This window comes from Cryptomeria japonica, chromosome 9, assembly GCF_030272615.1.
Source record: "Cryptomeria japonica chromosome 9, Sugi_1.0, whole genome shotgun sequence".
Taxonomy (NCBI): domain Eukaryota; kingdom Viridiplantae; phylum Streptophyta; class Pinopsida; order Cupressales; family Cupressaceae; genus Cryptomeria; species Cryptomeria japonica.
The window spans coordinates 317,492,046-317,518,172 of record NC_081413.1 but is presented as its reverse complement, the minus strand read 5'-3'; the positions used below and the strand labels follow the sequence as shown (position 1 = coordinate 317,518,172).

General features: G+C 35.1%; 1 protein-coding gene across 1 annotated transcript in view; it reads left to right on the top strand.

Moving 5' to 3' along the window:
- LOC131029756 (dnaJ homolog subfamily C GRV2) overlaps positions 1–23,789 on the top strand; it is a 191,220-nt gene extending 167,431 nt beyond the window's left edge. The window contains exons 16-23 of the mRNA XM_057960403.2: positions 3,035–3,496; positions 3,605–3,950; positions 6,179–6,522; positions 6,671–7,150; positions 9,256–9,380; positions 16,142–16,265; positions 16,567–16,635; positions 23,202–23,789. Coding sequence (XP_057816386.2) covers positions 3,035–3,496; positions 3,605–3,950; positions 6,179–6,522; positions 6,671–7,150; positions 9,256–9,380; positions 16,142–16,265; positions 16,567–16,635; positions 23,202–23,435 — 2,184 coding nt within the window. The 3' untranslated portion in view covers positions 23,436–23,789. The remainder of the gene's footprint in view (positions 1–3,034; positions 3,497–3,604; positions 3,951–6,178; positions 6,523–6,670; positions 7,151–9,255; positions 9,381–16,141; positions 16,266–16,566; positions 16,636–23,201) is intronic.
- The last annotated feature ends 2,338 nt before the right edge of the window (positions 23,790–26,127 follow it).

Sequence of the window (26,127 nt, the reverse complement as noted above, 5' to 3'; positions counted from 1 at the left end):
TAATTTTCTTCAGAAAAGTCTACTACTCGCGTGGTGTTCTAGATGTGGATGGTATGGCTACAATATCTTCAATAGGAGCCTCAACAGGTGCCTCATCCATAGTGATAAGATCAAGTTGTGTATGTGAAGAACCCAGCCCTGATGGCTCATCAATCTCTTTTGACTCCTCATATGCTGCTACATTTGCTTCCCATTCAACTGCCTCTCTCTCCAAATCAGCTAACTCATCATCAGTTAATTATGGATCCACATCAACATCCTCATGCGCAGCAATGCAATCTGGATATGGATCAATGTCATCATAGATATTAGATTGAATCTATAAATTTGCCAAGAAACAATCAATAAATGTTGATTGAAAATGAAACAAATTAGTGTAAAATATATCTTTCATAGATTTGAAACTTCTCGTGTACTTGAAAAACTTGCTAGTAGCTTGCCAAAAGAATTTCCATTGGTTTTTTCATAAACTCATGGAGCTTTTTTTGCAAAAGCTCGTCAAAAACTCTTTATAACTATGTGATTTTGTCAGATAAACTTGCCAATACGGTATAAAATCATGTTTTCTGCCCAACATTAAAAGTTATTGTGATTTTAGCATTTTTAGAATGTGATTTTGCAAAATCACACAAGGAGGATAGTGCTCTTCTTGTGTGATTTTGTAAAATCTTTTCCCTGGCTTGTAGTGCTTTGAGCTTGATGATTCCATCAGCTGCCATGTAGAGCCTAAGACTTGAAGTGCTGCAATGTCTTCCTTGGGCTCTTGTCTTTGCATCCGCCACCATACTAGGGAATTCCGCTCTATGATGTGCTGCAACTTTCGACCTTCGAATCCTTCATCCTAACAAGCTGGTGAGATGTCCTTCTTTACCTTGAATGTATTGTTCATCTTCTTCCTTTCATCATTCCATCTCTTGTACCTGCTCATTGATGATGTTGACCTTCACCTTGTGATGATGTGTCCTTCATTGTATCATTGTGAAATCCCTCCATGCCATCCTTGAGGGTCCTCCGAATGTTCATCTTCCTCAGCCTCCTTTCCTTGCATCAAAACCTGAAAGGGGACACAATGAATAGAAAATAAAGCAACCTTTCATACCTCTAATGCATCACTAATCATTAATTCAAATCTAGAATTGTTAATCTGCTGATAAAATTTGCCTGTAATCAGGTCTGATTAAGGTCTGATTTCCATTAGTTTCAGGTCTGAGAGTTCACTTTCAGGTCTGATTAGGTTTAAATTTCATAATCCAGTTCTAATCCTCATGTTTTGCGAGACTAATTTTCATGTTCTCAGGTCTGATTGCAGATTCTATGAGCAACTGGAAGTGCTCATAAGTGATCAGACCTCTTGCCCTTCACTGGCAGTACATAGGGAGGTCGGAGCTTTACTTATGCCTTAGGTTGCACTTTTGGGGGGTGATAGGAAGTGGAAATGCTTAGGTCGCGTTTTGAAGGGTTGACAGGAAGTAACAAATGCTTAGTTCGTGTTTTGAGGGCTTCATTGGAATTGATCAAATCCTTTGTTCACCGATTTGAGGCTTGATTGGAAGTCTTCATTCCTTAGTTCGTGCTTTGGAGGCTTCATTGGAATTGTTAGTTCGCTGATTGGAGGCTTCATTGGAAATCAGAATCCTTAGGCCGATCTTTGAAGGCCTCATTAGAAGTGATCAATCCTTAGGTCATGCTTTGAAGGGGCCACTGGAAGTCGAATTGAAAGATTGATCTGCTCGCTACACATTCCTCTCCTTAACTTGCTATTGATTCATTCCTTAGTTCGTGCTTTGGAGGCTTCATTGGAATTGTTAGTTCGCTGATTGGAGGCTTCATTGGAAATCAGAATCCTTAGGCCGATCTTTGAAGGCCTCATATTAGAAGTGATCAATCCTTAGGTCATGCTTTGAAGGGGCCACTGGAAGTCGAATTGAAAGATTGATCTGCTCGCTACACATTCCTCTCCTTCACTTGCTATTGATTAAACTTGCAACATCTTCTTGACAACGTATTTATCATGATCTCCTTTCAAGCAATGAAATGCACAAGGCTTAGTTCGCTGATTTGGATGGCCACTGGAAGAGTCAAGGCTTAGTTCAATGATTTGGTGCTAGACTGGAAGTCTTAGTTCGCACATTTTGGGCTCCGCTGGAAGTCTTAGTTCACACATTTTGGGCTTCACTGGAAGTGATTCCAAAATGATAACTACTCTATCTTGATCCCATTGTTCTGAGCCTCTCATGGTAATTTGAACTCTAGCGTATCTTTCCTTAAAGTTTTGTCTTTCCAAAACAAGTTTGCCTTAGCCAAATCTAGCATTTCATCTCTGTTTAAGCAAGCAAAAGATGATGATCAAATGGAATGATCATCGTGAATCATTCATTTGCTAAGCCTTGAGAATTGACTGACCTTACTTCATTCTAAAGAGAGATACTTGACTTGATTACCTCTTGGCCACCTAAGTTACTACACCTCTTCCATGTGAAAGGCTAATAGCTAAAGACTCCACAACTAACCTAGAAAGCAAAAAAGTGGGGGTCCCCATTTGCAATGGGGCAATGTGTGAAAACGTCACAACAATAAGTATCACTGGAAATCTTATTTATAACACCTTCGATCTTTAGACATTTTGCTGCTTCCACTGATTATTGGTTGACTGTTCATCTCATGATTTCTTTTGCTGCTTTGGTTATCGTTGCCATTTCATTTGCTATGTTTATTAAATGCATATCATCACTTCTATTGCAGTTTTCTTTATAACTTTTTACCTGTCTGTTTATTTTCTGCAATTTTTTTTTGGATATTTACATAACCTCCTTTTGGCTCATATATGACTTACGGAAGTTGTATTATCTAGCTGGAGAGTGTCTAAATTCACAAAAAAAAAAACACTAGCTAGAGATTGTAGACTAAAGTTTGTTATCTACAAATTTTCTTTGTTACATGTTTAAAAATCTGCGTGTTGCAATTAATATCCCATCTTGGCAACTGTCTGTAATTATCAATCTAATTGATCATTTTTTTTCTGATACTTTTGAAGATTATTTGGAACTCAGCTACACGGGCAGAGCTATTAAAGTTTATAGATCAACAGAAGGCATGCCAGTGCCCTGATGGTTCTTATGATATGCAAGAAGCACAACTTTTCAAATATCAGGCACTCTCAAAAGAGATACAAGTTGGCAATGTCTATTTGAGAGTATACAATGAGCAACCAAATTTTCAGATTAGCCAACCAGAATCATTTTGTGTTGCTCTTCTCCAGTTTCTTTGGAAGCTCGTGGATGAAAGGAAGAACATTCGGGACTCTAACATGAATGAAGAGTTAATGAACAACAATGAGCCTCCAATGGATAGCTCTAAACCAGTTGAGATTGTTGAAGACATAAACCAAGAAGAGTGTACGGGACAAGAAGAATCTACGACAAAATTGGTTGGCGACCATGTATCTGAAGGCTGGAGTTTGGTTAAAGATCTGACAATTGGGCTGACATCACTCCAGGTGAGGTGCTTTTGTTGTTGTTCAATTGAAACTTCCAGCACTATGGACACCATTTGTTATGCTATATAATTAGATAAATTCCATTCACTCATTCTTATGTAATTGCAGAATTTACTTACTTCTAATCCAGGGCTGGCAGCTCTGTTTACTGCAAAAGAACAGCTTATACCTCTGTTTGAATGTTTTGTTGATACAAATGCTTCAAGTGGAGAAGTTCCTCAACTCTCCCTCAATGTTTTATCTCGTTTGACAACATATGCACCGTGCATGGAGGCCATGGTTGCAGACCGAGAAAGTCTACTTCTCTTGTTACAACTATTACACTGTGCTCCATCCTGTAGGCCCGGTGCTCTTCATGTTCTTTATGCTCTGGCTAGCACCTCAGAGCTTGCATGGGCTTCAGCTAAACATGGAGGTGTAATGTATATTCTACAGCTTCTTTTGCCTGTTCAAGGTGAATTTATATCCTTATTTTTTATACAAAAATATTATATACTCAAGTTGTTTCATTTGATCTATTTGATAAGCAACAATGTATGTGACTCAAATTCTGAATATGCTGAACAGAATCACCTGGCCTCATTGGGAGTTATTTGATTAGAAATTTTTCTCTTTTCTTTGATACATCAGTTGAGAGAAGTGGCTCCCACTCCCTTTATATTAACTGTCGAAAGAGAATTACAATCATAAAATCCCAGAGCTTGCCTAAATCAAGCATCTTGAATTGCCAAAACTAAACAAACATGCATTGAACCATTCTTGACAGGAATAAACTTAAAATTTTATAACTACCCCTTTCTCAAATGAGACCGAAGGACCATTTGACATTTGCCCTGAACCTTACAGGAAGATTCCTTCTTGCAGATTGTGGTTAAATTATCAGAGTCCTCAACACAAGATATTTATTTTTGTTTAAAATAAATAACAAACAATGTACAACTATTTTAAATTTTGAATTGGCTTAGTTTAAAAAAATAAATATTAATAATAATTTTAATTCTACTGTAACGAAATTTGTTTTGATATATTATTTGTTGTCATTTTAGAAAACATTTTATTTATACGATGTATTTAATAATATTATAAAATTGAAAAAACTTTTCAAAAATTAAAAAATATCAAAAATTTAAATGATTTAAAAATAATTTTGTGGTACAACCTGAGTTGGCCTAGTGGTGGAGAACTTGTGCTCTTGAAAGAGAGGTCACAAGTTCAAATCCCACAAGGGGGTAGGGTATGTACACCTTATTGGCTTCGGCCCATTACCTATCAAAAAAAACAAAAAAATTGTGATAAAAAATGTATAAAATTATTTTATTACAATATGTAAAATACCATCTTTTATGAATTGAATTACGATTCTCAATCTAATGCAAATATTAAATAATATAATACCAAAATTAAATAATATGTACCATCTTTAATTATAGTTAGGTTTAAGGTTATGGTTAAGGGTTGGTTAAAATTAAGGATTCCATTCTAAAATAAAGCTTAGGTTAGGGTTAGGGTTAGTATTAGAGTTCAATTAGGATTAGATTTGGTATTCCTAAGATTTAAATTGAGGTTAGAAATAGTGTTAGGGTTAGGTTTCAATTAATATTAGGGGGTAAGGTTCGTATTATTGTCAGAGTTAATGTGTGTTATATTATGGATAGCATGTAATTAAGGTTATGGTTCTATCGAAAATCGTAAATATGATCTTAATCCCAACACTATCCCTAAACCTATCCACAACTCTCAAACTTAATTGTATCCCTAAACCTAACACTAGCCCTCATTCAATTTCCAACCACAACCTGAAACTTTATCCTAACCAAACCCTAACACTAATCCTAATTTAAACATTAAACCTAACCCTAATCCTAATCCTGACCTTAACACTAACCTTAACACTAACCCTAATTAGCCAATAACCCTAAACCTAACAAAGAAGGCATATCAATGATCAAAGATAAAATCTATTCACTGTAATCTATTTCATAAGTTAAATGTTTCCTTATATTGTAAAAAAGCTACAATGTACAATGAAGAATCGTAGGGGACTTAGGAGGATCTCAACTGTTGATTTATGTTTACCAATGGATACTATAAATTATTATTACTCTTCGATTCATACCGTTGAATATATTAGTTAATGTATATCTTACTATCGGCTTAATTATTGCAACTCCTTTTGGTGCCAGTGCTAGTTTTATAGTTTAATCAAATGTTAACATATACTATAATGTGGGATGGGTCTTCCACTGAGCTTTGTGGTGATAGGATTCATTTCTGAAGTTTGTTTTAAAATTTAGTGCTACTCTAAATTTTGTTGAACATGATATGACTTACACTCTGTTAGGTAGTGGTTTAGTTGGTTCACAAAATATCAACATGGGCTTGCTGTATATCTCTGGTAGGCATTTACAGTGACCATTGAAGTGGTGCATGTTATCGATGTTTAGGGTTATAACTGCGCTTCGTTCATCCTACATCTTTGATCTCTCAAATTACTTTAGTTTGCATAAAAACCTTTTGAATTTATGTCAACTGTTTTAACTTTTAAGTAATGCATTTTTTTCTCTCATTGGTTAACATTTGTCACAAATTGCAAGGTTTGCATGTAAGCTCATGATTCGATAATGTCTTACCTTTTATTTGAAAATGATATGCTCTTTTAATCTTGAAATAATTGTCTTGCAGAAGAGATTCCTTTACAACAACGAGCAGCTGCTGCATCTTTGTTGGGAAAGCTTGTTGGCCAACCAATGCATGGCCCACGAGTGGCTATAACATTGGCCAGGTTTTTTCCTGATGGTTTAGTTTCAGCAATAAGAGATGGACCTGGTGAAGCTGTAGTTATGGCTCTTGAGCAGACTTCAGAGACACCAGAACTGGTATGGACACCAGCTATGGCTGCCTCACTTGGAGCACAAATTGCCACAATGGCATCAGATCTATATCGTGAACAGATAAAAGGCCGTGTGGTAGATTGGGATCTTCCAGAGCATGCATCTGGACATCAGGAAATGAGAGATGAGCCACAGGTTATATCTTCTTCTCTTTTAAATCTAGACTAGTATGTCAAAACATGAAAAGCTTGTACTTTCAACTGCTGTGACCTTATGGATAGAAACAAACAAAAGTGAAAATAGTAATTGAATGAAGCATTCTTGTGCTATTTTCATTTGACAGGTTGGTGGTGTTTATGTCCGCCTGTTCTTGAAAGATCCAAAGTTTCCATTGAGAAATCCTAAAAGATTCTTGGAAGGGCTATTAGATCAATATGTCTCTGCAGTTGCTGCAACTCACTATGCAAAAGAGATGCAGCCTGCTGATCCAGAGCTTCCTTTGCTGCTATCTGCAGCTCTTGTATCATTGTTAAGAGTTCACCCTACTCTGTCAGATCATGTTGGACTACTTGGGTATGTTCCAAAGCTGGTTACAGCCATGGCATATGAAGGAAGGAGAGAAACAATGGCATCAGATGACGTAGGAAATGTAAATCAATCTCAATCTGGTGAGTTCTGGGAACCTGAGGAGGGAAAAAGGACCTTAAGCGTACAAACATTGCAGGAGCGGGTTCGTCTTAGTTGCCTACGAGTACTCCATCAGCTTGCTGCAAGCACCACCTGTGCTGAAGCTATGGCGACTACAAGCACGGGCACTCCTCAGGTAAGATGTACAATGCTAATTAAGTCTCTTTAGTGATAATTTTGATCACACTGGCACTTACTGCATCCTATACAGCCATCTGAGCAAACATGTTTTTCCCGCATGTGACCGCACAAAGTTATGTTCTTGTTTACATGAATTGATTAACTCATTAAATTATGTTAGAGAAAACAAATAATACAATTCCTGTATATGCTTTCATATATATTGAATCCAAGGGAGAAACTGATTAGGATATTAAATACTGAATCTTCAAATATTGGTGTTACAATAAAAAAGAAACTGTAATGTCCCCTACTTGGAAGGTGTCATGTTTTCAACAATTATTATACATTACTCAATGCCTTATCAAGTCATTATGCTTTTCTCAATTAATTCCATATTTTATAATTCATAGCCTTCTATATTATGATCTAACCTTGTTACTACCTAACCCTAAGGGAGGAAGGGGTAATTATGTTACCAGGGTGCTGAGAAAGCAAACTACAACAGACTCAAGGTTTATGGATGCAGGCCCTTAACCCCATCTCGGGACTACTCCCTCAAGGTTTATGGGACACTGATCCTTACCCCATCTCGGGACCACCTAATTGGTTGGAATTAGATCGCCTCTCCCTTAGCACAAATCTACCCCATCCTCCATAGGCATTAGCAGAAGTATAATAAGGACTAGAGCATTAATATATTAATTCCTTTATGTATTATTGATGTTAATGCATACAACTGAAAATTAAGTATGACTGCCATACATATTGCAGTCTATATTAATATTACTGTTAAATTCTGCATGACAACATTATCAGGCTTCATATATTAATAATATATATTAAGCACATCCCCATGCATACCACCAAGAACAAGGATGTTACCGCCTGTAACATAATAACAGTTCCGATTTGATCTGATCAATGGTGATGTTCTTGGATGCTTTTGATTCCTTTCCTTTATATCTCTCAATGTGAGGGAGAGGTCACAGCTCTTCATCATGTATGTCCTTTGGCAAGAGACACACCCTTTCACCATTAGCACCCTTTTGAAAGAGTGCAACTCTTCATTATTTCTGCCCTTTGAAAGGGACACGACCTTTCACAATCAGATCTGCACTTCTGATTTTCAAATTGTCCCCCCTTCAAATGAGTTCTCTTCTCCCTTTTATACCTCATATTTGGGGGAGTCACAACTTATCATTTCGTGCCTTTTGACCATTCATTAACTTTAATCAAATTTTAATTATATTTAAGTATATTTTATTTATATTTTAATCTTATTTTTATTTTTATTCTTTTGTATTTTAATTTTATTATTATTATTAAATTATATTTCAAAGTGGGTACATTACACAAACTAAAGTAAAAGAGTGGAAATGGAATTCAATTTGCAATAAGGTGCAAATCTAAGGGGCACACTTTTCCTTGTAGCTTTTGATGAGTTAAAACAGGGTATATGTTATTTGTCCATTGGGAAAGGCCTTCATGATTTTATTAGCTTTTCCTACCAATATACTATGATAGATGCCATTTGATACGTATAGCTGGGAAGAGGATTGTTTCAATACTAACGGCTCTTTGTATATGGAGATTAGGAGAGTTAAAATTTCTCGAGTTCAACTGTAATGGTGTAGAGGATCTTGTGATTGTTTTTGATAGGGTGTTGGTTCTCACAAAAAATAATTAATCCATTATGTTCTATTTCTTTTGAATATTAATGAAAGTATGCCTATCTGATAGAGTTGTAATGTTCCACTTCAGTCTTGCTCACATATTCTTCGTATATGTTGCCATTTCTATTTATGATCAAAGCTTTATCTGCGAGAATGTGGATATGAAATAGTTAATGATTCACTTGAAATAATCTCATTTTCGGATTTACTGGGATAATGAAGTTTGCTGAAAGGCATTTGTAACATTGAGAGATCCCTGTCTTATATAGAAGTATTCTAAGGTTTTAAATATTTGGTGTTTATGATCTTGCATCTATTTACTTGATTGTTTTGAGAAAAGTTTTCTTTCAAAATAGATATGGAATATTGAAATTTAATAGAATATTGAATATTTAGATATGACATTATAATTACATTGTTTCTTTGCATGTGGATCTGTTTATAGGTTGTTCCACTTCTAATGAAAGCAATAGGATGGCAAGGAGGGAGTATATTGGCACTTGAAACTCTGAAACGTGTAGTTGTAGCTGGAAATCGAGCTCGAGATGCACTTGTTGCTCAAGGACTAAAGTGAGTGCTTCATTAATGTATATGTAATAAACATATTGCTGCTAGCTGCTGTTTTGTATGGTTGTACTTTAAAGATTTGCTGAAATGCCAGGCCATCCAACACATCAGGCCTTTTAGGGCTAAGGTCTCTTGGAAATGACACTCATTGATTTATTCTGTTACTACTGATTAATGATGTAGAAATCCATGAATGGTGGTACTTTGCTTGAGACCCATCTTGGTTGCCAGGATACCCCCATTTCTGTCTCCAGCATACTAGTTGTAGGCAACTGTATACAACTGAGCTGTTTTGCAAAATCCTGCTGTGTTGTCCACCATCGAATGGCTTCAAGCACTGCTAAGGCACACTAGACTTCGAAGAAATTCCAGGAAAGGCTTAGTAGCATTATTTTAGGGGGTAATAATTTAATCTTTGTTGCTCATACGATGTCAGAAATGATACATTTCCTTACTTGCCAAAAAACTAGTGATGCTTCTACTATTGCATATCTATTTTTCAAGGAAATGGTGAGGTTGCATAGATTGCTTAAAGGAATAGTTTTGAAATAAAAGATTCCAAATTTGTTGGTCATTTTCGGAGGATATTGTGGAAGAAATTGGGCAATAAGTTGAGATTTAGTTCAGCTTACCAATGACAGATTGATGGATTTACTAAGGTAGTCAACTAAACTCTTAGTAATTTTGATAAGACCAAGCAGTGGGATTTCGTGATGGCACATGCAATGTTTTCCCACAATGATTTAATGAATAGAAGCACTGGGAACACACCATTTTAGGTAGTATATAGTTGCAGCCCAATAGGTGTTGTAGAATTATTAACCGTATTTGGTACAATTGCTAGATGTGCTGAAGCTAAAATGCTTGTTGAATACATGCATAATGTGCAAACAAGCCAAAGAGTATATAAGGAAGATCCACCGAATATACAAGGAGCATGCACGCTAGAGAAGAAGAAAGAATGAACAACAAACTATGTTGGAAGAAGATTAGATGCTGCAAGTTACTAAAGATCACTGGTTGATGATATCAAGTTGACAGAGAACATCAATATTTAACCTACAAGGTTCCCCAAACTCAACTACAACACAATTTAAAATCAAAATTGATAATCAATGAAAAATAAAGTTTTCCAGACAACTGAAACACAATTTAAAATCAGGAGTTCGCCAAACTTGGCTGAAAATCAATGGGAAATCAAAGTTCGCCAAAGTCAATGGAAAATCAAGGCTCCCATGTGGCTGACTTGTAGATGTACCACAGAGAAGTAGAAGCTAAGGAAGAATAAAGTCAAAGATTAGAAGATTTAGATTGGAAGACACAAATGCCAGGGAAGTAGGACGAGGGGATAAAATGCATTTGAGATAAAGAGTCACTAAAATGACCATAAGGAGTTAATTGAATACTTACCCAAATACAAAAATAGAGCCTGTAATGCCCCGTTTTGAGCTAAGTTAGGAAAGACGGGACATTTACTTCAACTTCCTTTCCTACTATGTCAATTGAACACAATTTAAGCAAGTAATGGGAGATAGACCAAGATCAACTGCAATTCCTGATGTAATCAATATAAATGTGCAAATGAAATAGATATCAATATATATCAATAGCAATGTCTGATATGCCGCTATGAGATATGCTATGTAAATGATGTTATCTATCACTTATAGTGATAGTACGATTATGCTATTATCTGATATACATTAAGAATATGCACTTGGTAAATATTTCTTCAAGCAATGGCTGCAATATCTGATAAGACAAATTATGTATGGAACAATTGATGAGAGGATGTCGCCTATATGGCGATTCAATTGCTATATCTGATCTTATCTTTATAGTATATGCAATAGATTGATTTGTTGCTTATAGCAACGATATTTCTGTTTCAGATATGGAGTTAATTAGTACTTGCAATGATTATACAATCTGCTGTGTCTGATATTGACAGTGAATATATGCAAAGTTGAGGGACCATTTATGATATTCCACTGATTGATGTGTGCACCCAATAATGGGCCTTCAGCCTGGCTTGCTTGAGTGCTTCGATTGATCGATGTCTTATAGCTTGGTGTGTTGAATATTTAGGAAAACGTCTTTGATGAACACCTTGGATGCTTGCAAGTCTTTATTGTTTAAATGAATGGACATTATACCTCCACTTGGAATTAGGGTCTTATTTCTTTTTTAATGTTACTTGGAAACTGTCTTATTTATAAGACTTCACAGTTTCCTTATCATTTAATCACTTGCTAATAGCTAACTACTTTCACTAACTCCTACTGATTAATGGTGTGCATGGATTGCCAATCCTTGTCCACAAAATGCTATAATATTTAGAATTATTGGTTCAAGGATGGGGACATCACAGAGCCAAAGAAGCAACAACATGATGAACACCAGCACAAGTTATGGCTATCCAATTGAAGGTCTTCAAGAAAGTTCATGAGTAGGGGCTGACTTTTTTATTCCTACCCGGGGTATCTGATGTGGGAACACCCCAACAGAGTGAGCCATCTTGCGTCAGCCAGAAAGAGTTAACTTTATTTTGTTGTTTAGTTTTGGTTTAGTCGTGTTAAGAGTTTTTGTGTGCAGTTTTTCTTGTGTAGATTTGTAAGTTTGAATTATCCCCATTGTTATTGGTTTTGGCACTGGTTCTGCATTAGACACACATTGATAGAAGAAAACCTTTTGCCTTTGTTAGATATACTTAATTGTCATGGTACTGAGGGTGGCTTTAGGCTTGAGCTCAAATTTTTAGGCTTTGGTTAGGCACGATGTTTCATGCTTGTTTGGATGTTCACCCTAGTCATTAGTTGGTCACTTCAAAAGAATGAAAGAACATTTCAGGCACTTAATGATTTGTTTGATTGGGCATTCACCTTGCTGAGCACCCAAGGATCCTTAATTTAAGAGATGCTGCCACATTATAATCAGTGATCAATTCAATTTTGCGCTTTGATGCTTGCTAATACATCAAAGATCTCCAAAACAATGTGATCATGCCGTGTGACCAAGAATCAAGGATTGCTGTGAATCACAATAAAATCTTTAGTCAATGGCACATTACCACATACCATCATTAGGTTGGTGGATTTTGGCTGCATGCAAACATTCGTAGGCCTATCAAATCATTAGATATGGTGGAAAAGCATTTACACTAGAAATATAGTATGGTAACCACTATTGAATTCTTGTTGGTTTTCCATTGATAACTTGACAAATGAGGCATGATCAGGATTAGACGATGTTGTTGATCCAAATTTAATTAAAAAATGTTGTTGTCACCTCAGTTTTTTGGATTGTAGCAATGGAATTCCATGAACCTCTTTGTATATATAGTTGGTAAGTGGTAACATAGTAGAGTAGGGAATAAGAAGAGTTTGTCAGAGGTTAAATACAATGGAGTAGAAGGGACAAATTTAGCATGCTTATTAGGCAGAAAGTTTGACCTTGTGCCATTGTAACTTCTGTAAATCTGTAAATTTCATGTTCCTTGAATTTGAATAGAAATCTTGTACATCCCATATTTGTTGTCTTCCATATATATCTATGTGTTTGTTTGAGCTGCTTGGTTAAACAGCCCTTAGTTGGGTTATTTGACCTTGGTACTGCATCAACTATTCTTATTTTAGCTCATTCTATTGCCCGTAGAAGCCCATTCTTCTATGTCAGCTGACCAGGATTTTCCTTTATTCTTGTTTTATTTATCTTATTTCTATAATAATTCTTGTATCAATAATGATTCTAGATCTTGACAGGTTCCAAGGCATATCTATCCAAAATGCATCTTTAGAATTTCTCATTTGAAATTACTTCTTATATGTAATCGATCCCTATCATACTCAATTTCCTTGCACTATTGTGGTCTGTTGCCATACAATCAATTACTAACAATGACAAATTTCTACCTACATTAATATACCTGGTACTTGCTACTTGGATTCTGATTTGGCATATACTGCAACATGTTATAGATGTGGTTTAGGAAACAAATACTGCGCATCACCTTAAGCTTCTTGTAATATTGTTTGTACAAATCTTGCATTTGTGGTCTAAGTGTAGAACCTGATTTAGCTAGAAAAGTTTGATTAATAATAACATGTCTTCCATTATTTACTCAAGTTTGAGCACTGGGTTTTGGGACATTACATTATTAAAATTTATCATGGTTGTAACAACATATTATATCCAAAACCTTGATTTTGCCTTAACATTTTTCTTGTGATCCTAATAATTTATTGTGGGTATATTGACAAAGATTGTGGTTTTGGTCATTAAGGAGAAGCCACACTCTTGGATATATCTATTCTTCCTTTTGCTTGTCAGTAAATGCCAAACACGGAGCTTTTTTTCTTTCTTAATCTCCATATGGATTGGGAAAAGAACTATATAATGATTATGGTGGATGAAAGACCAAAGCTAAGTGAAAAATAGATTTTCTCCACGCACTATTAACTCTCAAGGTCCTGCTATCAAATTAACTTGGGAAAAATAGCCTTCACTGTGAATGTTATGGAAGAGGTGAAAAATACTATTAATGTCGGCACTGATCTGAGAAACTACTTTTGACAAAATTAACTTTAATGTTGCTGGGAAATCTGTTGACTCATTTCTTATTGAATTAACATGAAATGTGAATGTAATGTCCCTTTTTAGGAACAATGCAATTTAACCACAAAATGGAATGCCCTGATACCACTTGTAATGCCCCCTGATGTATATTTTTAGGAATAGGGAGACAATTAACTAATAGATCAATTGCAAGGGACTTCTTATCAAAAACTCTTAAATCCTTACGAATATTATAATGCTAATTACAAATACTGAATAGAATGACTGAAAATAATACAAATATTATATAGTGTGCAACTAGTAGCTTGGTTCATTGGATGTAATATCACTGCTGTCTCCGATTTAATCTTGAGGGATTATGCAAGGTTAAGATATTCCAATCTGCAGATATATAGAGATCTCTGCTATATTCTGATCATTCTAGGATGGGATTCACTTCGCCCTTCCTGATATGTCGATGTATATTATGCTGCAAGTAATCTCACAATGCTTATAGCCGTTTATGATTTAGCAAGACAATATGCTGTTAGTGTTCCTACTATCGCTTATAGTGATGAAGGTAATGATCGCTGTATCTGATTTACTTGAAAAATGTGCAATGGATGATGCTGTTTCTGAATGTCACTTCTGATCTGTGCAACCTGAATATGCCAAAAGGCTGTTGCTCACATGAGCAGATCCAATAATGGATACAAATAAGAAATAGAGACAAAATCCAATGATTTTCTTGAATGGATGTTTGAAACTCCCTTTATAGCTTAATCTCCTACTGGTCATGCCTCTTGGAGGAGTAATGTCTTTTCCTTCAATGATCGCTGTTTATTAACGCAGCAAATTGTCTTAATTAATGACATCGCCCCTCTTGGGAGTAATTCAGAAATATCATTGAATCGCACCTCTTGGGAGTAATTCAGAATATCATTGAATCACCTCTCTTAATTAATCATCCTTTGGTATAACTCTTGAGTCTTAACAACTAATTAGTGTTACTTGTTAATGGCATGGTCAACATAATAAGTTACTAATTACCCTTAATACTTCGATGCCCTTTCCCAGAAATAATTGCTGATTGTATATAGTCGCACCCAATAAGGAGTTGCGTATATGGTGACACTAATGTTGACTCAAACTATCGTATCTTCTACCTTTGCTGACTAATCATTATTTATATTAATTGCTGTTTTGCCTCTTATTTATTGTTTGTCTTAAACAACAAATGATGTAATAGAGTCGCTGTCCTTAAACATGTCACTGTTCTAAACCATGTGCATTGATAAGTTTGATGCCATAATCTCCATTACTCATGAACTCACCACCTTTATATTTGCTGCCTATGGCTGTCTTAATCTGATATATTAATCTCGTTTTTTCACTAACAACCGCCTCTTAATAGAAACATGATTTTTATTTTATTATCATGCTGATCCATGATTGCTATGTTTGATGGTTGCCAATACAAATCGTATATGTTCATACATGAATCGTGTTACTTCATATTGCGACAGAAATCGCTGATTATATTATATTTGATCTGGTTAAATATTATCAATCTCTAGGCATCTGCTTAATTATATGAGATATATGTTGATATATCTCTGACTGGTAATTGTTCTTTCGGTTATTTTCTTAAAAGGAAATCAGCCTTTATGCATAGTTCCTTCTTTAATATTAAATTGCTGCTCATCAATGTCTTCAATTCATATCTTATTCATTATTGTCGTTTGTTTGCTTGCTCGGATCAGATGGGGACATCACAGTGAAGTCCCCGGTATAGTGTTGTAATTGCATGAATAGTGATCATCTAAAAATGACAAAAAATACTTGAGAAAGTGATAGGCAGACAGCTACACATGCTAAAGAATGTCAGAAATTATATCCACTTTAGAATTAGCACACATTTTGATTTGGTGAAAGCCAAAAAAAGAATGTCGCAGAAATTGTTATTTCTAAACAAGAAAAATATGGAAAGTTCTCTGGAACTTGATTTATGGAATATCATTGATAACCTGCAAAATACATGGATTAACTATGGTTTTTAGTATTTGTGCCCCAGTAAGTTTTTTTATTTTATAACCAATTTCTTACTAGAAATTATCTTATTTTGCATTTTCATGTAAATCTAAACCCATTGCATCCACAAGATGTTGCAAATGAACATTCCATATACTTCTGTTTCCAAATTCCTGTAGGGTCGGCTTGGTTGATGTTCTATTGGGTTTGCTTGACTGGCGAGCTGGAGGCACTAATGGACTTTGTGCTCAGATGAAATGGAACGAATCTGAAGCTTCTGTGGGGAGGGTGTTGGCAGTTGAGGTTAGTTTGTCATTGCTTGAAGTTTGTGTTCAAAATCTATTAGCCATTTATAAACTGGAATGAAGTTGGCAAGATTATGATGATACTTTCTATTTAAAGGACACGTGAATGGACTGCTTATAAATATTTGTGTAATGATATAGTATATACCCTTGTTTACGAGCTGTTCTTTGGAAAGTATCCTTTATGTTCACATTTGCTTCTTCTAATGCCAATGCAAAGTATTTTACTTCTTTTTTCCTTATCTAAGAAAACAGAATGAGTTAACAATGACATTCTCTTTTTCGCAACTTTGTTGTAGGTATTACATGCATTTGCAACTGAGGGGGCTCATTGTGCAAAAGTACGCAATATACTTAATGCGTCAGATGTAAGTAAAACATATTCTTGAATGGAGGAACTTTACCTAGTTATCATGTTTTCAGGGAAAAGATCTTTTACTTTTATTTCTTTCTCAAAATTTTAATGCAGTTTATGTTACTGTTATTAATTACAATACAAATAAATCTGTCAAGTAATCTGAAATATATTGTTGTCACTTGTTATAATTGGTACTGTATTGAAATCTTGAGACTAAAAAATATATTTGTTTGTTATAAGAAGTTTTGCCATGTATTTTGCTGAACCACCATTTAGTATTAAGTTTCTACTGATTTTCTCAATGAATTAATTTCAGAGGAAATACCATTGTTGAAAGCTTCTCAAAAGAAATTTCATTTTGGGGTGAAATGTAATGTCCCTTTTTAGTAAAAACCCTAATTTTTGCCCTAAATCACCATTTCCATGTAAAACAATAAATGGAATAGGAAATAGGCTAGAAAACCATTGAAATCTATATAATTAATAATATAAATCTTCTAAGAAAGACAATTAAGCATAAATTTTGTATACTTAGGGTTAAGGACATTAACTTAACCATAGTTTTTGTCCAATTCCTTATCGAAACTCAAGCATAAGAAAGTGGGAGTAAGGAGGAACCATAAGGTGTCCAAGAGACCCTCTAACCTAGGCCCAAGAGTAGAGTGAGAGCCAAAGCCCCCTTGGCCTAATGGGACCATCGGTCAACTACCATGAGGTTGTCTACCTAGTGATATCCTATCACCGTTTCCCTTAATCACTTCCATCCTTATCCTTCTCTTGTGGTTAGAATTCCCTTGATTCAATAATCAACCATGATAATGTTTGGAAAGATACAATAGGGTTTCCTGAACGTCCTTGCCCTCTAAGTTCAAGAGTGGTGGACTCTGTCTACACCCCCTTGGCCTCATGGGACCATCGGTCAACTACCATGAAGTGGTCTACCTAGAAGAGGACCTCATCACCGTTCTCCCTCCTTGTACTTCCTTATATTACTATCATAGTAGTTTGCTCAATATATATAATTTTCCATAATTGATAGTTCCTTATGCCAGATATAATAAGAATTTCGTATATCATTCATAATTTTGTAATTATTAAATATAAATAAATTCTTATTGCATTGTTAATTACCAAGGATGATGTGCCCAATATAATTGGCCACAAGGTATCGTATAATCTTAATAGACATTTGATCTTGCAATTATAGTCTATTATGCTATAAATTCATGAATAGGGAAGATCATACCAGATCTGCATTAACTGATAATATGGTTGTAATGCTGGCTGGTCCTTTATATTTCTAATTTCTCACAGTTTGCCTAATGTAGCAGTCTGTTGTATATTTATGTCTTGGTGTTCCGCTGTTCTTGATCCCTTCAGTTCGCTGATCCTCTATCTGATGGTTGTTATTTATACTTATCCTGTGATTCAATAATCTCTTCTGTGCATGCTTCTTCCTTTCTTTTCCATAATCCCCATGCTTACCACCAAGAACAAGGATTTTACTGCCTGTAACTTTATAACAGTTCTGGTCTAATCCGATCGATGGTGCTGTCACTGGATGCTTTTGATTCCTTTCCTTTATATCTCTCAATGTGAGGGAGAGGTCACACTTCTTTATCATGTATGCCTTTTGGCAAGAGACACACCCTTTCAACATTAGCACCCTTTGAAAGAGTGCAACTCTTCATTATTTCTGCCCTTTGAAAGGGACAAAACCTTTCACAATCAGATCTGCACAGTCTGATTCCCAAAATTATTCCCCCTCAAATGAGGTTCTCTTCTCCCTTTTACATCTCATGTTTGGAGTCACAACTTTTCATTTGATGCCTTTTGACCATTCATTAACTTAATTAAATTTTAATTATATTCTTTTATATTTAATTTGATTTTAAATATTTGGATTTTATTATTATTATTTATTATTAAATTCTATTTCAAAGTGGGTACATTACATGAAAGCATAATGTTGTGTACCAATTTTAAAAAAAAGGGGGACTTGGATGGTAAAGTGCTTCAAACAATAAAACTTATGTTTAACTGTCCAAATATTGATAGACTGGACACATTTTATCTTCGATATTTAGAAAAATGAAGAATGTGTGCTATTCCTAAATTTTCAGAGTTTGTAAAGTAATATTTTTGGATATTTTGAAATAATTTTAATATTTTTTGAAGTTCCCCGTATGGGACATGTTAGAATATGGGAATCAAGCACTTCTTAGAAGGAAAGCCATTCATAAACAAGCTTCAGTTGTGTCAGTCAGATCCAGGTTTGAAGTCTCTTTAGTATGTGATTTGTAGAATTACTGACATGCTGTTGTTAATTGACTAACTGCAGAAAGCAAGACAAATAATGTTACAGTGCACATTAAATCAAAGTATTAATTGAGATATAGGAATATTATCTATAAAACATAATTCTGCAATGATATTGATAAAACGCAAGTGCATGTAGATAGCTTAAACCTTGTTATTGTTTCTTTCTGTGCCAGCATGTGTTTGGGCTTTGTTACCCTTGATTTGTGCGAATTGGAGTAAGACCTCCAATCATCCTATTTTGGAAATAATCAGAGGTCATTTATAAATTTGGGGTCAACATTTATTTTTATTTTTATTTCTTAATATGGGAAAAGGGGCCTACTCCCATTTGATAAAAAATAAAAATATAAACATTAGAAATATGCTTCAGACCCTTAACAAGAGAGCAAAGGCCGAATACCTTTAATTAGAAGGCTGAACAAAGAATCCCAGAGAAAGAACTTGGGAGGGAAAACATGCATAATATTAGGCTACGCCTTTTAATCATGGGAGCCATCTTGCTATTGACTCAATACTTTAAATTGAGGGTGTCTTCTTTTTTCTTTCTAGCATGGTCCAAGGATCGGAAGTTTTTTAAAAGTTAATCATTAGGAGGAATCTCCAGCCCTAGAGCTCCAGAAGGGTTAATGTCAATGGGTAAACAAAAATAGGTCAATGGACTCAAAGGTACATCAGTATACAAACAATAGAAAGTTCTAGGAAGGGAAAATCCTAGAAAGGCTCAAAAAGGGGAAAGAAAAAAATACAATATTTTTGTGGGCCATTAACACATCCAGTAGGAGGGAACTCAGCAACCTTGATAGAGTAAGCATACCGAAAATTAGTAATTGTAATTTGTAAAACTAGAGGCATTCTTTAAAGAGGCCTCCAATAGATTGTCTTCCCCACAATTGAAATCAATCACCATGTGCTGTGGCTTAGCTTCTTTGTGCAACGTGACTTATCTCAAGGAGGCAAGACTATGAACTAAATGAGAACGTTTTCAGCGTTTTGCAGCTAAGTGGCTAGTAGCATAACAGGATGGGGTCTACATTTTCAAAACTCAAGTGTCTAGTGACATTCAGGTACATAGCTTTCCTATGTACCTACTTCCAAAATATAATTGCCTTCTCATTGATCATAACTGTAAAGTCATCTTCATGGGGTCTTGTTTCAAAGAAGGGCATGTGACTTTAGCTACGATTTATACATTCAATTCTACAGTGCTTGGACATTATGGAGTATTCATCTTCATGCAGCGTCAAGTGACCTAGGGACCTTATCATCATAGTGTTGGTTAAGCTTGCATAGGGAAGTCCTATCATGTACTTTGTTTCATAAAAGTGGTCTGCTTTGGTGCCATGAAAGGGGTCCACTTTATACTATTTTTGTCCTGAATATAATTAAATTTTGTTTAGATCTAAAGGTAATTAAATAAATTTTCAGTGTTCCATGGAGACGTGTCCCCCCCAAAAAAACCTGCGTCTCTTATAGGGGGACGTTTCCGAGACTTGGGGATTTGGGGGAAACCTACCCCCACAGACCACCACTTCCGCCACCTCTGGCAGGTACACTGCTGGAGCACTTGCTATATGTCACATGCCATTACATATTGATTTCAACCTTTGACTTCGTGAAAACTAGTTGGCCTTTCATGGGGCACTCATAGAGATGCTAAATTGCAGATTTTGCCTTAAAGATTTCAGTTCACCTCTATTTTTTATATCAGCACCACCAATCCACATCCGTCCCCCCATTGTCTGCTCGCCGTCCCCAAATTTAGGCCCTTTTACCCCCGTCCCTGAAACCCATCCCCGCATCCCCCCGTCCCATTGTCAAGAAACTCCACGAAACACTGTCAATTTTAGACACATTTAAAGATGTGTTATTTATGGATTAAGGACAAATGAGAAAGGGGTTAAGTTTATTGGATATGGTGTTCATCTTCATGCAACATCAAGTGACCTAGGGAACTTATCATCATAGTGTTGGTTAAGTTTGCATAGGGAAGTCCTATCATGTACTTTGTTTCATAAAAGGGGTCTACTTGGGTGTCATGAATATGATTAAATTTATTTAATTCCAAAGAGAAATAAATTTTTTTTAGACATGTGCAAAGATGTTTTATTTATGGATTAAGGATGTACAAGAAGATGGAAAAAATCATATAGTGTCCTCCACCATAATAGGAAAAGCAAAGGTGAGTAGAAAGGAAGTTTTAAAAAAATCTTTGTCACAAGGTTTCAAAAAATTGTTTCGGAAACCTAATTAATATGTGCTAGGCACATTGTAATAAGGAGGGGAAGTCAATACTTCATTGTAAAATCCTTTTTTAGGAATGTTGTTTGAAAAACTAAATTTTAGTAAATGAGCTTTACCGATGCATTAAGTGGATGAATCTTGAAGGTATAACTAGGTTGGGCACCACAACTATGGGCATTCAACCCCATGGTAACTTTGTGATAGTAGGGGTATGCATTATATAAGAACTTTAATGGTCCTATTGCCATCAATCTCGTTGTCTGCTATGTAGAAGTTTCAAAAATTCTAGGGACATAAGTGCACCCTATTTTTCTTATATTTGTCTACGCACATGTCATCCATGGTATTTTCTAAAGGCACCTAGGGTTAACTGACCTTAGACACAATAAAAATTTGGCAAGGTGCTAGTACCTTATTGGTGACTTACATTTGCATCCTAGGTCTATGTATCACGTACTACCCTAGAGGCCCTTGTACATTTACTCATATGACTTCGGGGCTGGTATTGGTCTCAATACCCCCTGTATCTTCTATATTCCTGGGTCCTGCTTGAGTATGATATTAGTGTACCTAGGACGTACTTGTACAAGACCTGGGGTGTACCTAACTATCACTATAGCCATGACAAAAGAATTTAGAAGCTAAAGATGGAAGGAATTAAAAAAACAAAAACAAAAATATTTTTGTACTTTTTAGAAGCAGACTTGATTAACACGATTTCTATTGTGTTGGAATCTAATAGTTCTTCCATCTGAATCTAATGATGAACCAATCACTGCATTGTATGTTCTTGCTGAAGAGCAGTATATTGATGTGTTCACATAGTTCTTGAATTTGATTACGGCCATTGACTATATAGTAATTCTTATTTCAAATAGATAATATAAGCCTATTTACTATATTATGTCATGCTTTCTTGACTTGTTACTAGTTCGCTCCTTTTATATTATTTTTATATATTTTTGTATGGACAAACCTAACCCTGAAGCTTTTTTGATGGAATTTGTGAACCGAACCTGTGAACCCAAACCCAAACTAGTACTAGGATAGGTAACTTAGGTTCTAACTTATCAATTATTAGTAGTGTTTCCTTTTTCTATTTTGGTTTATTTTTATGCATACAAGATTATCATAGTTACACGAAGACTCATACCTTAATCCCTGGTACTTGTCTCCCAATCAGAAACACGTACCTGTCTCAGAGATGTGGGGATGTCTCTGTATATTAGGATACTTGAATTTCTTTGTATGTTAATACATCTCTGGGACACGTCACTTGAAAGCTGGGAAACATCCTAAATGTTAGCTTTTTCCGTAGCGTATAGTTGGTTGACAAGAGCTATAAAAACTAAAGAAATACATAGAGACTTGCATTGAGTTTTTTTCAAAGATGAATTTTTCCTGATCAAGTCCCAATGAGGTTCTTTAGTAAGAAGAGAAACAGTAAAAAGCCTTCAGATTTCCATGCACACTGAAGATTTATCAATTGCTTGAAATGCTAATTAGGGGTGCTACTGCTCCACGATAGTAGGCTTCACAGATTAAGGTTGGAATCTGATCAGGTGTTTAATATCTTGCTAAACAGGAACAGAAAAAAACGACCATTAGCTTGCCAACAGTGTGAATCGATGCATCCTTATGAAACAAACAGTAATTGAAGTATAATAAATTTTAATATGGCTATTGCAGAAAAACAAGTAGCTATGGATTCGACAGAAAAAAAATATGGTCCCACATACTTTGTAGGGGCTTTGGTCTCATGCAAATTTTGAAGTCTAGGTGTCTGAATGTCTCATATGCAAGAAATGTTGCGGTACTCATTAATTAAGTTGTTTAGTTCCTGTTTGCATACCTGGAAAGTTGTTAAAAAGAGGATGCAGCTGAATGTATTTTATGTATCATTGAATTTATGATTCATTGCAGTGTGTGGGTGCTTGCTGATGATTCAGATATTTGTTTGAAGTACCCTCTGATGATCTTCCTTTAAATTATATGCTATAAATATGGTTACAGGTATGGAGTGCTTACAAAGATCAAAAGCATGATCTCTTCCTGCCTTCAAATGCTCAGTCAGCTGCAGCTGGTGTAGCAGGTCTTATTGAAAGCTCTTCAGGAAGATTAACATATGCACTCACAGGTCCAACACCGCAGCCTGCTCTTGTCAGACTACCTGCTTCGAGAAATTCTCGGGAATACATCATAAAAGAAGATTCAGTGGAACCAAATTTCCATGGTCGGGATTCATGATTCTTAATCAATTTCGTACTTTCTTTCAGTTGTACAGTTGAAGTTTTAATTAAGCATCGGTTTTTGAGAAAAGGCGTCAGGATGAAGCCTCATCCTTGTAACAAATGTGAGCATTTTGTCATCAACTATTGCCCTATGGTGCGGAAGCATGGAATCACCTTGTCAAGGCCTACCAGGTGCTTTGTAATGTGTTAAATGTCATTTCACAGGATGTGGCTTGTTTGGCTTTAGAAAAAAAGAAAAAGAAAAGGCCACCTCATATTGATTTTGTAGTGTTTTTGTGTAGTCCCTTCTCACTCAATTTAGTGCCTATTGTTTTAATTGATTCTTTTAGTGCCGATTGTATTTGTATAATTGATTGTTAACTGACAATAAAATGGAATGTTGTGTATCTTAATAAGTTTCTAAAAGAACGTGCGAAGATGGCTTACAGGTAAATAAGTAGCCAAGTAATATCTGGGAGAGCTTCAACGGTTTACTAACAATGACAAAGGTTGTGGGTGTTTATGTATCACTATTTCTATAAGGTTCTATACGCGCTTCGAGTTCCCTATTATTCCTTGACCCACCATCTGATACTTGTGTGGAGATCCATTAGAACCTCCATCAACTTGGAATGACTCCTTAATTGACTTGAGTGGAGATTAATCAGTACCTCCACCTACTCAATGAGAATTCTTCACCCAAAGATGCAAAAACTACAACAAATACTCCTCCCATTGTTTCTATATAGATAGAATATACTCCAAAACTTGAGAAAGAAGTATATTATCTTTAGGTTATTTTTTCACACTAAAATTAAAATTCAGGGATTACTGTGTGAGAGATATAATTACTATTTCTTAAAATTAATTTCTAATTTGACGGTGAGTCAATTTCTAAATTTATATCAGTATATAATTTTGGACAAATATATTCAAATGGGGCGATTAGAAAAGTTTAAAAAGTCCTTGTTAAATTAGAGAGCTTAGGCCCACATTTTTATATATAATAAGAGTAATATGTTTCTAACTTAAATTATGAAATTTCCTGCAATTTTGTTTAGGGTTGGAAAAATCTATCAAATGTAAGTAGATTGGGCACCCCAGAAGACCCTAAAATAGTCAAATCTAGGGATTAGACATGCCAAATAATTACATCGCAACATGGCTGCTCAAAATAGCTTTGATAATGATCAATGCTAATTTTTCAAGTGGGTCCAAGGACTTCGTTTTGTAAGATCATTCATGTGCCAAAATAATTACATCACGACATGGCTTATAGAACACAAGTTTCTTTGTCAAATCTCACCCTTAGGATTTGGATAAAACTGTTGATGACCAAGCCTAACTCTGATCATAATTTTGTTGCAATTGTATCACCTTCTTGAGATGTAAGAAGGGCCTATATAATCTCTCCTTATCTACATTATTTCAAGATGTTGCATGCTATGGTTGTACCTCGAACTACTAATCATACACCAGCACATGTTAGCACATAAATGAACAATTTGGAGCGCATTTTCTAGATTGTTTTATTCAGTTTATTTCCTTGTATTCTTTTGTGAAAGTGGAAAGGCTTTCAAAATGCACATTTTCTCGAGAAAAAATGTTGTTTGAGTCAAGTGAATGCATGAAAACCAAATATACATCCATACATGTACAATTTTCATGCAAGATGCTACTTATAGGTGAGGGAAGAGTTGGTAGGCTACCAACTCTTGCCCCATCCCCCTCCCTCTCCATTCATCTTCCTTATTGTGGGATCATCTTTCTATTCCTTCATGGGGTTTCTTTGTACATCTATCATGACACTTCTTGTTGAGGCTCATTTTTTTGCTTCCTAAGTTACACGTGGAGGAGTTAGTTCAATTTTATTTTACACCTAATAATTGTATTTAGTTAGATTAGCATCATGTCATCCTTTATAGAAATAAATTAATTTGTTTCTATTTAACATAACTACTTCCTCATTAGCAAATTTGGACTGCGATGGGAGCCATTTAAACTAAATGATTGAATGGTTGAACACTAATAAATACACAATACATCATTATATTTAAATTCCTTTAATAATCACAATTCTATAAAACCTATTAATTATAATAGTGAAATGTGGTCTACAAAATTTAAAAGTTGTTTTTAACAGCAGCAAGCATAGGAGAAAGGCTCAATACTTGGTCAACAAAAGGATTTTGATTGTGTGTTCGACAATATGAGTTGTTTATGAGTTCTCTAAATATAAATATTGCTAGAGCATACAATTTTAAGATATCAATAAATCCTTCATCACTGATTCGAAGTTGAACAATGCATTAAAATGGTGAAAATCCAAAAGATACTGTAGGAAGCTAGTAGAGTGACAAGTGTGAACAATTAGGAAAACAAAGTTAAACGTTCCCAAGATTAAATTCTTTTAGTTTGGTACAAAATCATTTTTAGACATATTAATAGAAGAATATTTTATAAAGATAACAAAAAATTATACGTAAACATTCTATTAATGATATCAAATAGGTCAAGGTGTGCATCATGTCATAATATTTAAATAATAATAACAACCATGTTTATTTTAGAAAAGTAAAAGATTAACTGAAGGTTTTAGTATTCATTGAAATAATTAGAATATTGTTTAATTATGAAATTATATATGGATGTTAAATTTGGAATGGCAAAAATGTATTCAATTTACTTGATAAACTGATATTAATATC